Below are 21,679 nucleotides of genomic sequence, written 5' to 3'. Positions count from 1 at the left end.
TCACATCAAATAATCACATTGATATGTTGACTTCTTCCCACCCTCGCATCTGCAGTGTTTATGCTCAAACCCTTTTCTACTACATTATATATCAGACTCTTATCAATTGCAAAAAAAACCCCACAACCCTCTGGTACAATTATTTTATCAGTTGTTGTAAGGGGGAGGGATTATAGAGAACCCTCCCCCCTCATCAGAAGCAGCCCGTCTCCAAGCAGTCATGAGAGTGAGGGGTCTGAAGGGGTGAGTCAGGAAACGGAGAGGGAGTGCCAGGGCTCTGGCAACATCAAAGAGCCCCTGCTCCATAGGCAGGAAGAGAGGGAGGCGGAAAGAGTGGACAGGAATAGGTCAGACAGAAGACCCGTCCCCCCGACGCCGGAATTGAGGAGGAGGAGGAAAGGGAGGCGCTTCTCAGTTCCGAGGCTTTTATGCTGGTCCCGAACGCGGAAGGGGGTAGTGCAGGAATCTGACTTGAGCGGATAGACATGAAATGAGCAATCCGTTACACTGTAAATAATGTGCACCAATAAAAACGTCTGAAAGACAAGCATGTGGACGGTCGTTACTCAAGAGTAGTCACAACAAACCCTGACAGTTGTTTTCCGCTCTTCCAATCTCGAATTCTGCCCTCCATTTCATTTGACTATAATACTTCTTTAAATAGTCCAAAAAGGCCATGCTTTTATTTTTTTTGAAGGCTTAAGTAGGGGGTGGGGTGGGGACAGGCGTCTTCATTTGTTTTGGGGCAACAGCCTAATATGGCTACCACTCTGGAACCAAAAACATAACCTGCATTTTTAAAAATCGTTTCAGGTGCCTTTGAAATCTCCCTTCAACGTCTTGACAACACATCAGTTAAGATTAAACCTGCAGCGCCAGGAAGGTGTGCACTGGTTGTAGGAGGAAACAAGTCTTATTCCGAAAGGAAAATAACTTCTGGGCAGTGGCTTCATTTTACTTTTGATTGTCGAACGCCGGAAAATTATTGGGAATTGGTGATTGAGAGGGACATTGGTAAGTTGCACTGTGCAATCCAGTTTTTATGAGCTTCTTAAAGTAATTTGGATATTTGTCAACCTGAGCTGCATGCTGAAAGCCTAAATGACAAGGGTAATTATTATTTATCTTCTACTTTATACAGTACCATCCTCTTTGTTGCTAAATAAGGGCTTGGGGATGTCAACTGAACTGAAATAACTTAACTGTATGAATCACCTTCCTTTTAACTGATCATTTAGCTGTTTTTATACAGGGGTACCTCGGAAGTCGAACGGAATCCGTTCTTCCGGAAGTCCATTTTACTTCCAAAACGTTTGGAAACCAAGGCGTGGCTTCCGATTGGCTGCTGGAAGTTTGGGTTCCAAAGAACATTCGAACACTCACTTCTGGTTTTCGATTGTTCGGGAGCCAAAACGTATGCGCACCAAGGGCCTTTTTGAGCTATTGTGGGAAATGTAAAAGAACTTGTAAATTAAAATATAGACGCTTCTTCCTTTTTGGTTTTTGTTTGGCCCTGTTTGCCAAGCCAAACCAGAACCCCACCCTTTCCTTTCCTGCTGGTTTTCTGCTGCACTGCTATAGGGTTCAGTAACAATCACCCCCACCACTGCTCCTCTTCAGATTTCAGTAGGGGAAGAGGAAGAGGTGGATTGGTCTTGCTTTGGTGCTGGGCTTCAAGATGCTCTAAGCGCCATCGCAACTTTCCCCGGCCTCCACCTGGCAGCCTCAGGTTGGCTATTTTTGCCTGCATTTGAGCTCAACTTCTGAGTGTGGTGCAGCCACAGGGATGACCCCCTCTTCCCCCCCACCCCCAACTCCAAGCTGGAAAAGGCTAAAGCTTCTCTATCCACCCTTGCCAGAGGGTGATGGATCGTGGCCAGGGGTGGCAAGCAGAACTACAGACCGTTGCTTTTCACAGGAGAAAACCAAAACAAGAATGGTTCATAAAACAAACCAACGTGCCCACTTAAGAATTCTTGGCCCGTGGTTTAATCAACTATGTTTTTAGTTGATTGATCTGTCAATTAAATTGATTAGAGCCTCCAGCTCTTCAAATCAATCAATCAAATCTCATTATATTATATTATAAGAGCTGTTTGACACTGGAATGGACTATCTCAGAAGGGCTCTCCTTCACTAGAGGTTTTTAAACAGAGCTTGGACACCCACCTGCCAGGATGATTTAACTGTGATTCTTGCATGTTAGGGGTTGGACTAGATCAGGGGTCCCCAGACTATGGCCCGGGGGCCACATATGGCCCCCGAGGCTCTTTGATGCGGCCCCCAGGGACCCCCGCCGCCCGCTCTTACCAGCACAGTGTGGCGTGGCTGCTGCCTTCCGACCCGGAAAAGTGACGGAAATAGCTTGTGTGCACGCGCAAGCATCATTTCCGGTGTACTTCCAGGTCGGAGGAGGCTTCTGCACATGTGCACAAACTATTTCCAGCGCTTTCCAAGTCGGGAGTGTGCCAGAAATAGCGTATGCACGCTCCCGCACCCCACCCTCCGGCCCACCACGCAATCGGCACGGCGGGCATCTGGCCCAAAGCCGGGTAAGTTTGGGGACCCCTGGACTAGATCCCCTGCGGTCCCTTCCAGTTCTACAATTCTGATTCCCAAACTTAGATCTCCAGCTGTTTTTGGAGTACAACTCCCATCATCCCTAGCTAGCAGGCCCAGTGGTCCGGGATGATAGGAATTGTAGCCCCAAAACAGCTGGAGGGCCAAGTTTGGGAAACCCTGGCTTAGAATGTGTATAGAGAATTACTAAAAGCTCAACATAAATGCAAGAGTAAAAGGATTGGAATTTAATGGGATGGTCTTGTGTGATGATCATTCTTACATTATGTGTTTCTAGATTGCATGAGAGGACCATGTCCATTTGGGGATGTTCTGCTTCAGCCTTCTGGGTTCCTGCCCTTTAACAAGACCTTCATATGGGACGTTAAAGCCAGAAGGTTAGATGGGCTTGAACTGAAGTTCTATCCGTTCTTAAAACAAGTTCTGCCTGGAGAGACTTGCCCCGACCAAGTTCTTTACACCATTGGCACCCTTCTTAATACGAACAGAGTCAACATCGGAAACTTCTGTGGAAATGGTACTGTGTCACGAATCAAGGTGCAGGGGGGAGTTATTATGACCCTGAAACTCCCATGGAACTCTAAAGTCGGTGTCTCTGGGTTTAAGCTCGAAGGCAGGTCTTCCATACAAAGTGAGTATAAGGAGGTTACTTATGATTTGCTTTTGTTGTCAGCAAAAAATAATAATAATGGTATTTTAACACACTACAGGACCCAGGTGGCGCTGTGGGTTAAACCACTGAGCCTAGGGCTTGCTGATCAGAAGGTCGGCGGTTCGAATCCCTGTGACGGGGTGAGCTCCCATTGCTTGGTCCCAGCTCCTGCCAACCTAGCAGTTCAAAAGCACGTCAAAATGCAAGTAGATAAATAGGAACCGCTACAGCGGGAAGGTAAACATCATTTCCATGTGCTGCTCTGGTTTGCCAGAAGCGGCTTTGTCATGCTGGCCACATGACCTGGAAGCTGTACGCCGGCTCCCTCGGCCAATAATGTGAGATGAGCGCGCAACCCCAGAGTCGGTCACGACTGGACCTAATGGCCAGGGGTCCCTTTACCTTTACCTTTTTAACACACTATCTTTAAGTGTGGTTCTGTAGGCTTGCTTTCTGCTAAGTGGGTTGGAGGGGGAACTTCCTGAAGTAGTTTTCTCTCAAAAGACATTTCTGTTTTTGCAGTGGGTGAGGGAGATCAGAAAAGGAGAAGATAGTTTTTTAAGGAAAGGAGGGAGAATCCTGACCTTCATTTAGCATCCTGAGCCTACTTGCAAGCAATATGGAAGGGGCTAATTAATGCACTTGGCTATTTCTGAAACACAAGTGTGCATTTGTGTATTAAATAATGTCCCAACGTAACACAAGAATGGTATTATATGTATCTAGAGAAGATGTAGACTAGCTAAGATCCTAAAGGCCTGTCCAGGAGAATGGATGTGAGAAGGGATGAAGGCACGTGTTATTTCTCACACTTTTAAAGAGAGGTGTGTGTGTGACCTGTATGCTCAAAACGTAACTTGAGAAGCAGCCCTGGTAGATACTTATTCTTTTTGTCATAACGGAAATTACCTGTTTCTTTCCGTATTCTGAATCGGTCATGTTGCAGTTCTCTTTCACAACTATATCACCTGAGGGCAAGGGTTGTTTGAAAGGGCCCTGCAACAAAATTGCTCTTCATTAAAAATAAATAAATTACCTGTGTAATGTGAGTGTGCTTTCAAACAACCTCCCTTAAATCGTTTTAACCAAATTGATAGTGGACCAATTTCCATGTGTGTGTTTGTGTGTGTGTGTGTGTGTCATTATTCTCGTCTGTATTGTATGTTGACTGGGTATTGATCTATAATACTTCTGCCAAACTCCCATGGTTCAATCTGCCCACCAGACCGTACAGAATGGGTTTTTCTTGTAAGCCAAAGCTGCTTAGTCAGAATAAAGAGTAAGTTAGCTTATACCAGCCCACATACATACAGAGGGACACCAGGGCCGGATTTCGGTTTGATGAGGTCCTAAGCTACTGAAAGTAATGGGGCCCTTTATATATCCAGCTGTCCTTTGTCAACTACAAATTGTCACTGTTTTTTTGTGTTGAATATATGCTATACAGTCATACCTCGGTTTAAATGCGCCTCGGTTTGAGTATTTTCAGTTTAAGTACTCCGCGGACCCGTCTGGAACAGATTAATCCACTTTCCATTACTTTCAATGGGAAAGTTCACTTCAGGTTAAGTACGCTTCAGGTTAAGTACAGACTTCCGGAACCAATTGTGTACTTAAACTGAGGTACCACTGTATGGTAATTTATGGACCTACACAACACAAGACACTGTTGCTGTATGTAGGTTTTATTTTATTTGTTTTTTATCTTATATTTTGGAAATGTACACCCAGTTTTTTTTCCTTTAATTTTTTTGGGGCCCCCAAGAGAGTGGGGCCGTAAGCTACAGGTTGTTTAGCTTATATGTAAATCTGACACTGAGGGACTCCATAAAAACTACAGTATAACTGTCTTCACTTGAGCCAGAACCTGCAAGCTAAGCCCCACACATGAGAGAATACAACACACATATCACCTTAGAAACTAAACACATAAGCTCTCTTTTATGCTCATAGTGGTCATGTCTGTCTGGATATACTTTCTCATTCAAAAGTAATTGAAACTCTTTTTCCTGGGGGCCTAATTCTGGCACCAGCTTGGTCTTGAGAGTAGTTCTAACAAGGCAAGATTCACTATCCTGAGGTTTCTGGTGACTGCTGGGTTGGGAAGAACGACTGCAATGCAACCACTCTCTAGTTCAAACAAGTTTATAATTTTGAGGTTCGCCGGTGATTGTGTATGTTCACAAATGCTTGTCTCCCTTTGTGTTTAAAAAAGGATTGTGCATAGTTGAATCCACATTTCAAACAGAAGGAGAAGCAACCTTGATGTCTGCCAACTACCCGGTGGGGTTACCAGAAAATGAACTCGTGGCATGGCAATTTGTCATTCCATTCAACTTAAGGGCACGTATCTCTATCCTCAACTACACCACCGCAAAATGTGAACGGAACTTTCAGACAGTCGAGTACCAGTTACCCGGGCAGCACCCTCAAGAACTGGTGCCCAAAGAGGGGCAGTCTGTCGTTCTTGCTGGTAATTTCAACCTTTCCATGCAAGGCTGTAAGCAATATCAGCAGGATGCTGGGGCCCACAATTTGCATTTTAAACTTTTTGTTCAGCGCCCTGAAAACGAAGAGAGTAAGTAACCAATTCCATCTTTTCCTTTTCTTTTTTCTTTGGTTAATGGATCTTTTGATTTATGCTTGTGGTATGTCGTGTGTGTGTGTGTGTGTGTGTAAAAGAGAGAGTGAGCGAACACGCCTGTGTACACAGCAAAACTTAATGGGGCAAAATATGCATTATGGGTTAGTAATACAGGCACCCTTTTTTATTTTGGAAAAATATTGCACTGTACAGTGGTACCTCTACTTACAAATAACTCTACTTACGAATTTTTCTACTTACGAATGGAGCTCCGTCTGCCATCTTGGATGCGGTTTAGATAGGATTTTTTTTACTTACGAATTTTTAGATAGGGTTGCTTCAACTTACAAATTTTTTCTCCCAATGCATTCTTATGGGATTTGACTTACAATTTTTTTCGACTTACAAATGTGCGTTCGGAACGCATTAAATTCGTAAGTAGAGGTACCACTGTACTGGAAAAGATCTCAGACAAATAAAATAAAAGTAAAGCATTGCTTTCTGGTGATTTTCATCCCCACCTGTAGGATTGGAGTCTGAACTGCGCCTTATATTGGTTACAATTGAAAATTGGGTTATTGTGATTTAGAAGGCCGTTGTCGACATGACTTCCCTGTCATAGATTAAGTTTAGACAGGGGTGTTGGACATCCATTCAGTATTTTGGGCTAACTAAAGTTTACTACGTTTGTGAGGTAATACAATTATGAAGAATGGCACGTTAAAGCAAACCTTGGGGCATTCTCCTCATCGGGGGTTACGATGGGATTGTTGCAAAGGAGATGGTCGCCAATGTCAGGAAACTGCTGTTGGAAGAAATGAGGGAGAGTGAGTGGACATTTCTTGTGGCTGTTGGTGGATTGAAGTCACTTAACTGTACAAAAGCACAAACTTAAAGGAGGACCCACAATCGATGACACACTTATTGATAAAGTATTCCATTAATATGCCTTGACAGTTGCTTATATGGAGAATTCAGGTAGTTCATAGTTCTATTCAAGAGAGAGAGGGTAACTTTCTTTACCTGTCCTTGTAAATCAGAAAGAGGTGAACAGCTTAACGGTTTCAAAACATAACGCCCCGAAGTAATTTAAATTCTTCTTTAGATCTTGCAAATCATGGAACAATAGCTGCACCATTTTCTTCTTTTTTAAGAAAGGGACTAAGTGCTGCAGTTCTTCTAAATGATCTTCTCTGTTTTCTTGTTTTCAGATGTAACCTACATAGTTGACCTAAAGAAAGAGAGAGGCTTAAATCTTACAATATTTTCGAAGCCAACACAGCCTGGAAGTTTATGCTTGATCTGTATTAATCGTAGTAAAAAATGTGAGACCAATGTGACTTTAGTATCCGGTTCCAGTTACACTATCGTCTTACTGTGTAAAAATACAGAGAATGTGAGGGTAACTGCTGTGCAGTCCACAGGTATGAACAAAATGTCTGGAATTTAGTTCCCTTAAAGTGTGTGTTTGGCGGGGAGACATCTGACGAGAATGTATTCCTATTTTTACTTGCACTTCCAAATGCTGTTTGTTTTCATCATCTGTCCTTTTGTTGCTCATTAGTCTCGACTAAGTAGAATTGATGGGGCCACCATCATATGTTCTGCGCATGCAAGTTCCCACTTGCCTCTAAGGTGCCTCCCATCTTTTATCAGATTGCAGAAAGTCCCACTTTCTTTTCAGGAGAACAAAAGTGTAGCTCAGTCTCCACAGGTGCCATTGCTTTTAAACTTACTCTTCTGTCTTAATTATTTTTAAAAGCATGGGGTTTCGACAAGGGCAGTGCTGTTATAAGTCGGGTGTCTATATAAGCTTTGCCACCTCTTCTTGATGTCTTCTGCTTCTGTTAGGTCCTTTCCACTTTTGTCCTTTATTATGGTAATCTTTGTACGAAATGTTCCTTTCATATCTCCGATTTTCTTGAGCAGGTCTCTGGTTCTGTTGTTTTCCTCTATTTCTTTGCATTGCTCGTTTATGAAGGCCCTCTAGTCTGTCCTTGCTACTTTTTGGAAATCTGCATTCAGTTTCCTGTACCTGTCCCTATCTCCCTTGCATTTTGCTTGCCTTCTCTCCCCCACTATTTGTAAGGCCTCATTGGACAGCCACTTTGCTTTCTTGGGTTTCCTTTTCATTGGGATGGTTTTCGTTGCTGCCTCCTGTATAATGTTACGAGCCTCCATCCATAGTTCTTCAGGCACTCTGTCCACCAAATCTAATTCCTTAAACCATCCTCTAGCTCTAGCCTACAACAGCCCCTTGGTTGACCAGACTCTTAGCAAAATTCCTTGCTCACCAGTAGGCCTTTTTCCTTGACTCCTCTCTCAGTTTCATCAAATTTCTGCATAGCTCTTTGATAACCCATATGTCTTCTGTAGGGGGATGGGTAGCCACCCGCCTGTTTCTCTGGCCCAGAGCCTATGGTTATAACTGTGTGTCTTTCTCATTGCAGTCTGTTGGAATTCCAAAACCTGCCAGATGAGACCCTTCCATCTGGTTGTACCGCCGTTTCTTACTTGGCTGCCAATCCTGCTTGAGACGTTTACGTGGAAACTCCAAGCCCCAGCAGACACCATCATAGAAATCAGGTCTCCAACCTCAAAACTTAAGCAGCATATCCCAAACCAGAATCAAGTATGCACTGGGGGTTATAGTTACTCCATTAATGGCAGCGCCCCAGAAAAGGCATTGCGACTTGGTGTCTTCTGCCTTGGTGGAGCCATTGAGAAAATTCAGATGAAAGACAACATCACTGTAATGCTTAAGACTTATGGCAGAAGGTGGATCAATGAGTCTCTGAAACCGAACCTCACGTTGTTTTTTATGCCAGTTATTCAAGGTGAGTTTATTCTGTTTCGGTCCTTCTCTGCGATCAAAAAGTAAAGAAAGTTAAAATCTTGTATCAGCCCAGTGAAAGGCCCTTTCCAGAACTGATGTTAAATATTCCACGGTTGAAATGTGGTTATTCTTTTTTTTGAGGTGTAATATCTGAGATCTAGTAAAATTTGGATTATAGCAAGGAAGCCTAGGCGGTGTCATCTGAAAGGGTTATACGGTTAAGGATCCACGAGCAAGAGAGGGAGCTTTTTGTGGGGTCAAAGTCATCCCTGTGAAAATGTTTAACCCTAACCCCACCAAAATTCACTTCAGTTTGAGATTTCGGCATAGGTTGCCATCTTGGATTTTGAGGCATTGTCTGCAATGATTGTGCCTATACATTTTGTAAAATAATAATAATAATAATAATAATAATAATAATAATAATAATAATAATATCAGATTGCCATGAAGCAAAGGGGTGTGATTTGGTAAAGAAAGAAGAAAAAATACAGACAGATAATTACTATACACAGCAGCAAGGATATAGATCTTCACTTGTGGACTAATATATTATTGAATGCATTAATACAAATAGAAGTCATAAATATTGCAGCTGTTGAATAAGGGACTATTATTATGATTGGAATACAATTGATTAAATAAGACTTTGGAAGCAGAAATAATAATAATAAATATTAAACCTGTAATTCTAGCCACCAAAATTATACAATTGGATATTTGATTCATTTATATTTGATTTGGTATTCTGATTTGATATGGATATAATGAGGTGTACTTTGGATTTTTGTAATTGAAAACTAATAAAAATTAATTCAGGGCGCGCGGGGTGGACAGAGGGTCTGGGAAAGGGGCCATGGGTTTATTTATCAAAGGAGAGTTTAGCATGTCTGCTTGCAGAAAAGGTTTTGTGGCAGGGCGAGCTTAGATCTTCCACAGCATGTTTCGCTGCCACTCTAGGATGGCTGAAATAGAGAAGCAGGGAGAAGGGAACATGGAAGGGAGAATACGTTTGTTTTCTCCTGCTCTGGAGGGTAGGACTCGAACCGATTGCTTCGAATTACAGGAAAGGAGATTCCGACTAAACATTGGGGGAAACGTTTGGACAGTAAGAGCTGTTCAACAGTAGAACAGTCTCCCTCGGAAGGTGGTGGACTCCCCTACCTTGGAAGTTTTTAAGAAGAGGTTGGATGGCCATCTGTCATGGATGCTTTAGCTGAGATTCCTGTACAGTGGAACCCGGTTTGCGACTGCCTCCGTTTACGACAAATTCGGAGAGCGACCGCCGCGGACCTGGAAGTATTTTTCATCCGGGTACCGTACGCGGGGATGCTCAGAAGCGATCTGCACAGCGTGTGTATGCGCAGAAGCGATCTGCACAGCTCATGCGTGCGCAGAAGCATGCCTTCGGCGAGCGACGCACTTGGGGAGCGACCGGCTCCCCGGAACGGGTCGTCGTCGTAAACCGAGGTACCACTGTATTTCAAGGGATTGGTGTTCTGTACAAAGTATTCCTAGTGCTAAGGTTTAGTCTTATCATAAGTTAAGTAATAGGAAGTTAGTTAAGTCTGCTGCAACTGGTTTTTCTTATGGACTGTGCCATTCCTGAATGTATTAGATTTGTGACCATTATGCTCATTTGCTTTCAGTAGGAGTAAAGTTCTGCTGGATGAAGTACAATTGCCTCTGGTCTACTTTTCGGGAAACTCTTCTACGTGTTTAAGTTTTTCCTCCACACGTATGACATAGATGACCAACTCTACAGTTTTATGACTCTATGAGAAGTGATGCACATAGCTGCCAAGTTCTCCCCTTTTTTTAAGGGAAATTCCCTTATGCTGAATAGGCTTCCTCGTGAGAAAAGGGAAAACTTGGCAGCTATGGTGATGCAGTGGGATGTTAAACCAGGCAGATTCCTTGGTGTGGGATGTACACACAAAAAATTCAGTACAGCTTAAATTGCAGGATCTGCGTGTCTGAGAGATGGCTAAGCTTTCTTTCACAAAGGGTTTATTTTGTTTTGCAAGATGGCTAAGCTTTCTTTCACAAAGGGTTTATTTTGTTTTGCACGGGGGAAGTAAAAGGCAGCAATGACTTAGCACATTTGTTTTTTTTGTCCCCTCGCAGAAGAGTGTGTATTCAGCGTTATTCCAGATCCAAAAACCGAAGTTTACCTGCAGACCCCTAACTGGCTGGAAGGTCTGCCGCCTTACATATCTGTGTATTGGAACATCACCGTCCCAGCCAAACAAGTTGCGCAGCTGTCGTTCCCAAAGGACCGTATGGGTGTTACTTGTGTACAGAGCCGGGCTAACATCTATATTCAGGAACAGAGACCGAATGCAGAAGAAACTGTGCGCCGCGAAGATCAGAAACTCCCTAAAACTCTAGATCTGAAGCATCATTTCTGGGTCAACATCACTAACTGTAAGCCAGCTACCAATCAACAACTGAGCATGCAATTCAGGGTGAAGTTCATTCAGAAAAAAGCAGGTGAGGTACCACATGTTGTGCATTGTTTCACAATAATCAAAGGGAGGTTCTTTCCTGCCAAGGGTTCATCTTTCAGTTCTGTGTTCTTTTCCCATGAACCTGCAGAGTTGGGGAAGAACTTTCCACCTGGTTTCAGTCGCACAGGGGTTAATTTCCCAGGCTATAGACAGTACAGTGGTACCCTGGTTCTCAAACTTAATCCGTTCTGGAAGTCCATTCCAAAACGAAGCGTTCCAAAACCAAGGCACGCTTTCCCATAGAAAGGAATGCAAAACGGATTAATCCGTTCCAGACTTTTAAAAACAACCCCTAAAACAGCAATTTAACATGAATTTTACTATCTAACAAGACCATTGATCCATAAAATGAAAGCAATAATCAATGTACCATACCATAAAATAAATAAGACAGTATTGTAGATGATAAAAATGTAATTCAATTTTTTTTTTCTTACTTGCACTGACGATAGTCATTGTTTGGATGGGGGGCTTTTATCCATTTCCGCAGTCACACAATCAATCAATCAATCAGTAGCTGAACCGGGTTCCACACAGTCGCAAAAAAACAAATGAACCGAAAAAGCCTCAAAAACAAAAATTTGAAATAAATAGCAAAAACGAAAGCGCCAAACTTAATCCGTTCCGGAACTCCGTTTGACTTCTGAAATGTTTGAAAACCAAGGCGCAGCTTCTGATTGGTGCAGGCGCCCTGGAAACAATAGCCGACAACCACATTGGACACTCGGCTTCCAAAAAACGTTCGGAAACCGGAACACTCAGTTCCGGGTTTTTGGCGTTTGGGAACCAAGGCGTTTGAGAACCAAAGTACCACTGTAATTCCTAGCTGTCAACATGGGCTTCCTGCTCTTACGCACTTCTATGCTGAGCATCTTTTCAGCTGCTTTAAGCAAGCTTGTACACCCCCCCCCCGACCACTGGACCACTTCTCCTGCCAGCCCGCAAGGTGTGTGTGGAGGAGTTACTTACAAGGATTTGGGAAGGTGGTGTAAAGGGTGTGGGACTCTTCCAGGAATAAATAAATGGAGAGGGAGAAATGGAGGGTTTCCTCTGCTCTCAATTTATTTATTTATTTATTTATTTCCCTCCCCCCTCACGTGCGCAAAGGCACGATTGAGTAAGTGAAAGCAGTGTACGGTGCAAGTTTACCTGTGCTTCATTTGTTAACTTTGTGTAAAATGGGATGGATCTATCAGAGGACTCCGCTGCATTGGTAAAGAAACAGCGAATGGAATGCGCTATAAACATGCAACACCAGATGGCGCCCGAGAGCAGGATATTTTAGAACCCGGTTTTCCATAGAGATTTTTTTCTTTCGTTGAAACGATCTCATTTCTGTCTTATTTATGACTCTCCCCCCTTTGTGTTTATATCCACCCAAACAAAGACACACACATTTTTCATATTTTCATGGCAGAAATGTTCAGGGGTGCTTATAGTGAAACTCCCCGTTGAAACATGGCTACTACCTGTCAACATTGCATATAGAAGGGAATAACTCTTTGCTTTTTTAGTATATAAATATTCATGGTGCTGAAGAGCAAATCTGGAGCATATTTCCTGTCACAGCTGAACTTTTAAATAAGGCTAGATAGTCATAGCAGTTGAGAGATTATTTGACCTAAACTCATTTTTCTATTCTATTCGGGATGTCATACGTGGGAACATTTTTTTAAAAGAGAGAACATCTTGTGCATGACTCTTTCAGTTGCGTAACGTCTCGTGATTTCCCACCACTTCTATCTCTCTCTTCCCCTTCCCACCATCCAGCTGTTAACTGCTGGACAGACAGTCCTGCGTTTGTTGAAATTCTCCTGATTTACAAGTTGCTGTGTTGTTTCCTCCCGCCCTCCCCCAATGTGCGTAATAAATTGCAATATATGGATTTTAGATTCTAAATCTCTCCCAAGTGTTAAATGCATGGCATGAAAATTTAGACAGGAGAGAATCCCGCAGCTTAAACCCTTCCCTTCTAGACCCCCCCCTTTCTATCTCTCTTCTTTGGTTCCTTTGGATTGTGTGTCTATCTGCACATGCTCATAAAAATCTGAAATGTTTCAGAAGCGAGTGAATGCAGCAGCTGTGACGTAGGACAAGATGAGCCGCCTCTCCAGCTGTATCTCACTGAACGTCTCACTTTTAACTTTTCACAGGTTTGGCAGTCATTATTGGCGTGGTGGTTGGCGGAATTGCACTGCTATCAACTATTGGGCTCCTCATATTCTGCGCTAAGAGGAAGAAGTAAGTTTGCTTGTTCTCAGAGGTTTTCAGTGCAGATTAAAATGTCCCATTTTTTACCAGAGACAGATAATAATAATAATAATAATAATAATAATAATAATAATAATAAATAATAAATAATAATAATATTAAATAATAATTATTATTATTATTTAAGGTAAAGGGGCCCCTGACCATCAGGTCCATTCGTGTCCGACTCTGGGGTTGCGGCGCTCATCTCGCTCTATAGGCCAAGGGAGCCGGCGTTTGTCCGCAGACAGCTTCCGGGTCATGTGGCCAGCATGACTAAGCTGCTTCTGGCGAACCAGAGCAGCACACGGAAACGCCGTTTACCTTCCCGCAGGAGTGGTACCTATTTATCTACTTGCACTTTGGTGTGCTTTCAAACTGCTAGGTGGGAAGGAGCTGGAACCGAGCAACGGGAGCTCACCCCGTTCCAGGGATTCAAACCGCCAACCTTCTGATCAGCAAGCCCTAGACTCTAATTTCTTAAAGATTAAAAGCTTCCCTAAACAGGGCTGCCTTCAGATGTCTTCTAAAAATCTGGTAGCTGTTTTCCTTTTTGACATCTGATGGGAGGGCGTTCCACAGGGCGGGTGCCACCACCGAGAAGGCCCTCTACCTGGCTCCCTGTGACTTGGCTTCTCGCAATGAGGGAACCGCCAGAAGGCCCTCGGTACTGGACCTCAGTGTCCGGGCAGAGCGATGGAGGTGGAGACGCTCCTTCAGGTATACTGGACCGAGGCCGTTTAGGGCTTTAAAGGTCAGCACCAACACTTTGAATTGTGCTCGGAAATGTACTGGGAGCCAATGCAGGTCTTTCAAGACCGGTGTTATGTGGTCTTCACGGCTGCTCCCAGTCACCAGTCTAGCTGCCGCATTCTGGATTAATTGCAGTTTCCGGGTCACCTTCAAAGGTAGCCCCACATAGAGCGCATTGCAGTAGTCCAAGCGAGAGATAACTAGAGCATGCACCACTCTGGCGAGACAGTCCTCGGGCAGGTAGGGTCTCAGCCTGCGTACCAGATGGAGCTGCTAAACAGCTGCCCTGGATACAGAATTAACCTGCGCCTCCATGGACAGCTGTGAGATCCAGGTTTTAACGGAGTATTGCAGGCTCCGAACCAGGGAACCCTGAATACTATTCCTTTGCAAACTGGAGCCTTGAACGTGCTTTGATCTCTTCTGACTTAATGTGTGACCTGCACTGTTAGAACTTGCAGTGCCGATGGCATGGGGGAGAAATCACAGCAGGAAATTTGTCGTCCTGGCACACACTGGCAGCATGTTAACTGGTGCAAGAGCTTTATTTACACACCTTAAGGCAGGAATAGGACCCCTGTTGGCCTAACATAGTGCCCTCTGTAAGCAATCAGTTCAGACCCCTGGCGGCCTCCCCCAGAAGTCCACTGGTGTCTTGCCAAATGCAAGGCGGTTCTTTTAAAATGAGATTCAGAACTAATACAAAACACAAGTGAGTGAGAAGATTAAAGATTTTAGCCTAAACAGCAAGCGATATATATACATACCAAGCAAGCGCTTCAATCTGCCGCTTGGAAGCCCTCAAAAAGTGGCGAAGCGACTCCCCAGATAGCCAGACTCAGTTTGCACGGTCCTGCGGCCAGGGCCGGATTTAGGCTGATGAGGCCCTAAGCTACTGAAGGTAATGGGGCCCTTTATATGCCCAGCTGTCTTTTGTCAACAACAAATTGTCGCTTTTTTGTGTTGAATATATGCTATATGGTAATTTATGGACCTAATAGGTATCTAAAGCCATTTGCACATGCAGAATGTAGGCACCCTGTATATAGAAATGAGCAAACCAGTGATATCTTAGGGAGCAGGCTAGCAGGCGGGGCCCATGACGTACATCATAGGAGCCTACACAACACAAAACACTGTTGCTGTATGTAGGTTTTACTTTATTTTTTATCTTATATTTTGGAAATGTACTTCCAGTTCCCCCCCCCCTTTAAGTTGGGCACTAATTTTAGAAGTCACTTTGAGTTGCTTTTGTGAGAAAAAAAAGACTAATAAGTATTGATCATCATCCTCATCGGTTATATCCAGTTCAGAAGGGCCACAATCCAGTGCACAGTTAACCTGCTCTTATTTAAATGATGTGTTTGGATGCTGGACTGCAGATAAGCCTAACATTCATATGGTGTTTTGTAGCCGGAGGTGACTAGCAGTGATTTTCAAGGCTGACTTCTAATTGGTCCCCTTGAAGGACATGTTCTCCCTCTGAGACTTATTTCTTAGTGCTTGAAATAGGGATATTGCCAAAACTGTTCCAACCTCTCTCTCCCAAGAATGCCTGCTTATTATGAATCATTTCTTCTAAAAGTAATTTTTTCCACCATTGCCTGGTTTAAGGCAATTTAATATAGACCGTTGGTTGAACTTGCTGGTTTCCACCACAGACTTCTTGACCTCTCTTCATGAAAGTTTTCCTTTACCAGCACCAACAAATGCCCCCCCCCAGCCACCCCTTTGGCTCTATGCATCACTGTCTCGATCAGAATACGGTCAGGAAGTTTACAGACCCGAGTTTCCCAATTATCTTCTGCTTATGGAAGTCACGTCGTGTTGAAGCAGTAGTGACTGTGTGATTCATGTCTGTAGTTAGCCCCCGTTCAGAGGCACTTGGGCCCCTGTCACGAAGACTTTAGCCCATATGAACTCTTAGAGTTCTGAGTCACGTTTATTTTTGAGATGTGTATATCTTCCCATACTATGTGAACTGGGACACATACAAAATGAAGTTAAAGGGACCCCTGACTGTTAAGTTCAGTCGTGAACGACTCTGGGGTTGTGGCACGCATTTCTCTTTACTGGCCGAGGGAGCCGACATTTGTCCACAGACAGTTTTTCCAGGTCATGTGGCCAGCATGACTAAGCTGCTTCTGGCGAAACCAGAGCAGCGCATGGAAATGCCGTTTACCTTCCCGCTGCAGCGGTACCTATTTATCTACTTGCACTTTGACGTGCTTTTGAACTGCTAGGTTGGCAGGAGCTGGGACCGAGCAACGGGAGCTCACTCCGTCGCGGGGATTCGAACCGCCGACCTTCTGATTGGCAAGCCCTAGGCTCTGTGGTTACACTAAAATAGCTGTAAAACTCCCGTCCTGTTAAGTTTCCTTATCGCTGTTTTTATTCCACAAAGCTTCAGATCAGAAGAATCGTTATTTGCATCAGTCACTAGCCATAGCAATAAAATGCACTGAAGATAGGGGTAAAGGCTTAGCTATGCAAAATACATTCTAGAGGTTTACACTGATAATCAATAATAGATCTTATCCTAATGGTGCTGTGGTCTAAACTGCTGAGCCTATCAAGCTGCTGGCAGGCTGCAAAATGTACATATGAAAGGCAGAATAAAGGATGTTCTAAACCAGGGGTCAGCAAACTTTTTCAGCAGGGGGCCGGTCCACTCTCCCTCAGACCTTGTGGGGGGCCGGACTATAGTTTTTTTTGAATGAATTCCTATGCCCCACAAATAACCCAGAGATGCATTTTAAATAAAAGGACACATTCTACTCATGTAAAAACATGCTGATTCCCAGACAATCCGCGGGCTGGATTTAGAAGGCGATTGGGCCGCATCCAGCCCCCGGGCCTTAGTTTGGGGACCCCTGTTCTAAACAAACTGGATGGGCTAATTGGCCAAACTAAAGTGGATATTACAGGGAATATTTAGATCTAAGTGCCTACCTGGGAGTGGAGGTTGGAAAAGCAGGATTTGGGGTTAGGATCTAGCGTTTGTCTAAGGCAGGCACCCCCAAACTGCGGCCCTCCAGATGTTTTGGCCTACAACTCCCATGATCCCTAGCTAACAGGACCAGTGGTTAGGGATGATGGGAATTGTAGTCCAAAACATCTGGAGGGCCGAAGTTTGGGGATGCCAGGTCTAAGGTAACAATTGATCACTCTGGCAAATGTCTATAGATGTAGACCTAGCTCTTTTTGGGTGGCCGGACAGAGAATGCAAGTTTATAATTAAATATGACCCTTTTTTATAACTGGTCAAACTAGCACATACTTCCTAAGCTTTGCAGATCAAAATGATTAAAGAGAAAGTGTGTGTATGTGCAATACAGTTGTATCTTGGTTTTCAAACAGCTTGGTTCCCAAACGTTTTGGCTACCGAACGCCGCAAACCTGGAAGTGACTGCTCCGGTTTGCGAACTATTTTTGGAAGCCGAAGGTCCGATGGGGCTTCTGATTGGCTGCAGGAGCCAACGTTTCCAAACGTTTTAGAAGTCGAATGGACTTCCGGAACAGATTCCATTCGGCTTCCGAGATACGGCTGTAAATGCAAAAGCAGCGTTATTTTTAACGTTTCTTGCTTTATTTCTTTTTTCCACCAGAAAGAAACAGGAAAACCAGGCTCCAGCCGTAGGAGTGTATAATGGTAACGTCAACACCCAGTTGCCCGGAAAGCAGGGCATATTCAAAAAGAGGAAAAAGAACGAGTCTCATATCTATGCAGTTATTGATGACACCATGGTTTATGGCCACTTGCTGGATGAGTCTATGAAACCGGAAAATGCCGAAATAGGTGTGTACCAGCCTTTTACTGGGCCAGTCAGTACGGCCCCTTCCCCGCCTCCGATCAGGAAAATATCCAAAGTGCCCAGCATGGAGGAGCCCTCTTTCACGATATTGACTGACAGTGAGATCTATACCTTTGCACATCGCAAACCAGAAGAACTCCAAGCCAATGGTGACGTGACTTCAAGTGGTAATGGAAATGTAGGCAAGTCCTTGCTTGAGGAAAACGAACAGGAAAATTCAGAGCTCTAATGTTTATTTGACGGTTCGGATAAGAAACTAAATCTTGCACCCATTTTTCCCGTAATTTACCTGTTTAAAAAAAAAGGAAGAAAACAAAATGCTTTGGTTGCTGCAGCTCTGTTCCGGTTTTCGAATGAACATGCTCGGACAATGTATTTCCGTAGCATGTTTTGCAGGGATACAAGTAACTTTGAACGTGGAAAAGGACAGCGAAGCTGTATTTTCAGTCGTCGTAATAGCAGACCTGGTTTTTTAAAAGGCAAGAAGAGATGGCACATTGGAGCGTAAACGAAGCTGGAGAACTACGTTGCCAAAAATATATTCCTTCCTGTGTTTCTTGTGAAGATTTCAGCCATACTACAGAACAAAAAATGCGGGTGTGCAGAATGGCATAGTCTGAAGATGATTTTTTCACATGGTAACCGTGTCATAGGAATATGACTTTTATTGTTCACATGGTTTCATTTCCTAGGATGTGACGAGGATTACATTAGTCCTTGAAAGGACAAGGCCTATAACAACTGAACAGCAAAATTTATTGTGCTACTCGTGAAAAAGAATTATACTTCTCTTTTCAATCAGTTGTATGGTGTATATATATATACAGTTCAGGACATTTCATTTTCTTTCTTTTTTCATCTATAATTTTGTTGTGATTGTCCTCCAGTGATATTTTTAAAACTAAGACATCCAGGTTCTTTTTTATTTTTATTTAAATAAAACATATTTAATTTTTATTAATGCATATAACATAGCAGTTTCCACTTCACCAGCAAATATGCAAATGATATAATATTGCCAAGGTTCCTGTGCAAATAAATGATTAGTTCAGCATGAATGAGGTTGCTAATCTGTGCAACCCTTATAGTGCAAAAACAATAGACTTCAGTGTCAAAAAATTCAAAATTATTTATGGGCTTGAACTCGATGGCTGTTTGAACAATTTTATGCTCTGAAGACGCGTGAAAATATGCAAATTTATATGCATATATGCAACCAATGACTAAGTCCTTGCCTTCAAATATATAAGGAAGACAACAATGCCATTTTCATGGCCTGTACAACTCTGGATTTTGTTAGCATAAATTGCCGCAAACCTATGTATTCAAATGCCTAATTTTGTGGGTTGGTGAGCCGCTTTGTGGAACATAAATGATTTTGCGCACTGTGCTAGACTTCCAGCTGGCTCAGTGTGAATTAACTCTCGCAGAGTGATGATTAAACAGAATGCAAGTTAGGAAAGGATGGAAGGGCAAAGTTTGCATTTTTTTAATGACACAACACTATGTCACTTGACTGAATACGATTGCCATACACAGGCTTCACTCAGAAATATTCAGCAGTTAATACAATGTGGGGAAACATTTCATCTTTGTACGTAAGTGTTTGACTGTTGCGCAAGACCTCTTGCGCAACTCCCATTTACCTCAGTAGTTCTTGAGCAAGGGCAGCGTGTGTTTGTGGGAGTGAGCGTGCATAGTACGCAGAGTTTTAACTAGTCGCAGGAAAAGGATAATTGTTAAAATCCAGAAGGCTGTTTGGTGATGTTGTGCGAGAGCAATGGGGCTTCCTAGGGCACCCTTCCCCAAAGAAGCTGCCTTAACAAGTTCAAGTTGCTTCTGAAACTCGGGTGAAATACCAGCAGTGACTTTTGAGCTAGCAAAAATGAGCAGTGCATTGTACTTTTACAAAGAACTTTTCTGGATTCCTTCAAAGTAATGCATTCAGCAAATTTTGTGCAGCCATATGCGTCAATTTGCACCACCCAGTTCTATTAACTCGGTCTTTTAAATGCGTGTCAGTTGAAGCCAGCAACTCCAGTTTCCATCATTAGCATTTAATTTTCACATTAATCGTGCTTCTAGTCTGTGTATTGGCGCTCGTCACTTAAATTACGTAGCCAGGATTTCTTTTTGCAGTTCATTCTGCGGTCTGTGAAATATCTTGGGAGATGCCCAACAGTGAACACGAGGCCATTGCACGGTTGTGAAATGGGTGAGGCTTGGGTCTTTGTACACATCACTTTTGTATGCATATATCATACGAATTTGTCCTGGAAGGTCTGGCCTATTTTATAATGTTATGACACTGGGCATTGTCTTGCTAGAGTTGCGTAAAACCTCATTTCCTGGCAGTACGACTATTTCCAAAATGACCCCCCCTCAGATAGAGTTGTATTTTTTACTAATAGGGGAACTCTTGTAGCATCTGTGAATGCAGAACAATATGCAGTAGAACCTTCATGAGAATTGCAGGATCAGACTGGAGCTGCGTAATTATCCCCCAAGTTTCTTGTTTTTATGCCACTATTTCTATATGCCGCTCAGTAACTTATTCACTGTATAGTCCTCTTTTTCTAATGCTGCATATGAAGTGTTCTCTTAAAGATGCTGTCATTGTAAATATTTGTGACACCTTTGTACCTGACTGAAATCCGCCGTGTTTCTGTTCCACAGTCTTAAAAGGTTGTAATTTTTTAAATTCCAGGCTGTGTGTATATATATATATATATATATATATATATATATATATATATATATATATATAATGCATTTTCTGTGTTTAACGGAAAAGGGACATGTTGATGCAAAGGGCCTTTTTTTTACATTTGTGAGTTCTTCAAAACTGAAATAAAATGGTGTTTACAGTTAACCGCTGCTTACCTGCATCTTAAGTAACTACTGTTCTTAATAGAAGGGCTTTTTTTAACTCCTTTTTGGGTTTGCTGGTGGCCCCAGATTGGCAGGAATTGTGCTCAAAAATGGCATCATTCTGGTGCTGCTTGATGTGCGTGTAATTGGCTATGAATCATTGGTGAAAAAAACCAGGAATGACAGCATACTGTTAACCCGTATCCTCCCTTCTGACAGGACCATTTCTGCTTAGGGGCCAGCAGTGTTCAAAACTCCCATTGTTCTAGGCACATTTTGCGACAAGGAATTTCATCAGCGTGAGCAATTTTTGAGCTCTGGGCACAATACTGCACCTAAGATTTCAGACTTTAAAAACTGCAGTGGAAAGAAAGCAGGACCTTTTTCTGCCTCCCCACTTCCAGCTACTCACTGGAGACTGGAGACCCTCTTAAGAATATTAGGGTGGGTGGGCAGGGGAAGGACTAGACCATGTGAAAAAGGAACACAATATAATTAACAAAGCCATGTATAGGTCAGAGTCATAGAATAAATGCACTGTGTAAGATAAATGTTTACGCGACTGAACCATTCAGCGATAGGCTATATATTCAACAAAGTCCTGATGCCAACAAAAAGTTCACAAGTAATAGTGGGTGGAATGATGATGGAATTCTTCAGAGGTTTAAAACAGACACCTCCTGGATGTAACCTATACATGGCTTTGTTAATTATTTGGCTTAGTTGAATGACCATGAGTTCATTCTTTTAGATTAGCTTTCGAGTAAATTCCTTGTTACATTTTCCAGCCAGTGTGTGGTGGTTTTGGTTGTTTATGGTCTCGAACCA

At 43.0% G+C, this 21,679-nt stretch overlaps 1 protein-coding gene across 1 annotated transcript in view; it reads left to right on the top strand.

Annotated features, from left to right (window-relative positions):
- The window catches only part of CDCP1 (CUB domain containing protein 1), a 42,258-nt gene extending 23,220 nt beyond the window's left edge, over positions 1–19,038 (top strand). The window contains exons 2-9 of the mRNA XM_035129484.3: positions 814–1,014; positions 2,858–3,211; positions 5,448–5,810; positions 7,028–7,240; positions 8,267–8,653; positions 10,780–11,145; positions 13,316–13,403; positions 17,774–19,038. Of these exons, the coding sequence (XP_034985375.2) occupies positions 814–1,014; positions 2,858–3,211; positions 5,448–5,810; positions 7,028–7,240; positions 8,267–8,653; positions 10,780–11,145; positions 13,316–13,403; positions 17,774–18,209 (2,408 nt within the window). The 3' untranslated portion in view covers positions 18,210–19,038. The remainder of the gene's footprint in view (positions 1–813; positions 1,015–2,857; positions 3,212–5,447; positions 5,811–7,027; positions 7,241–8,266; positions 8,654–10,779; positions 11,146–13,315; positions 13,404–17,773) is intronic.
- The last annotated feature ends 2,641 nt before the right edge of the window (positions 19,039–21,679 follow it).

This window comes from Zootoca vivipara, chromosome 11, assembly GCF_965207765.1.
Source record: "Zootoca vivipara chromosome 11, rZooViv2.hap1.1, whole genome shotgun sequence".
NCBI lineage: Eukaryota > Metazoa > Chordata > Lepidosauria > Squamata > Lacertidae > Zootoca > Zootoca vivipara.
Note: the sequence above shows the minus strand (reverse complement) of the source record. Positions and strands in the feature narration are given on the sequence as shown.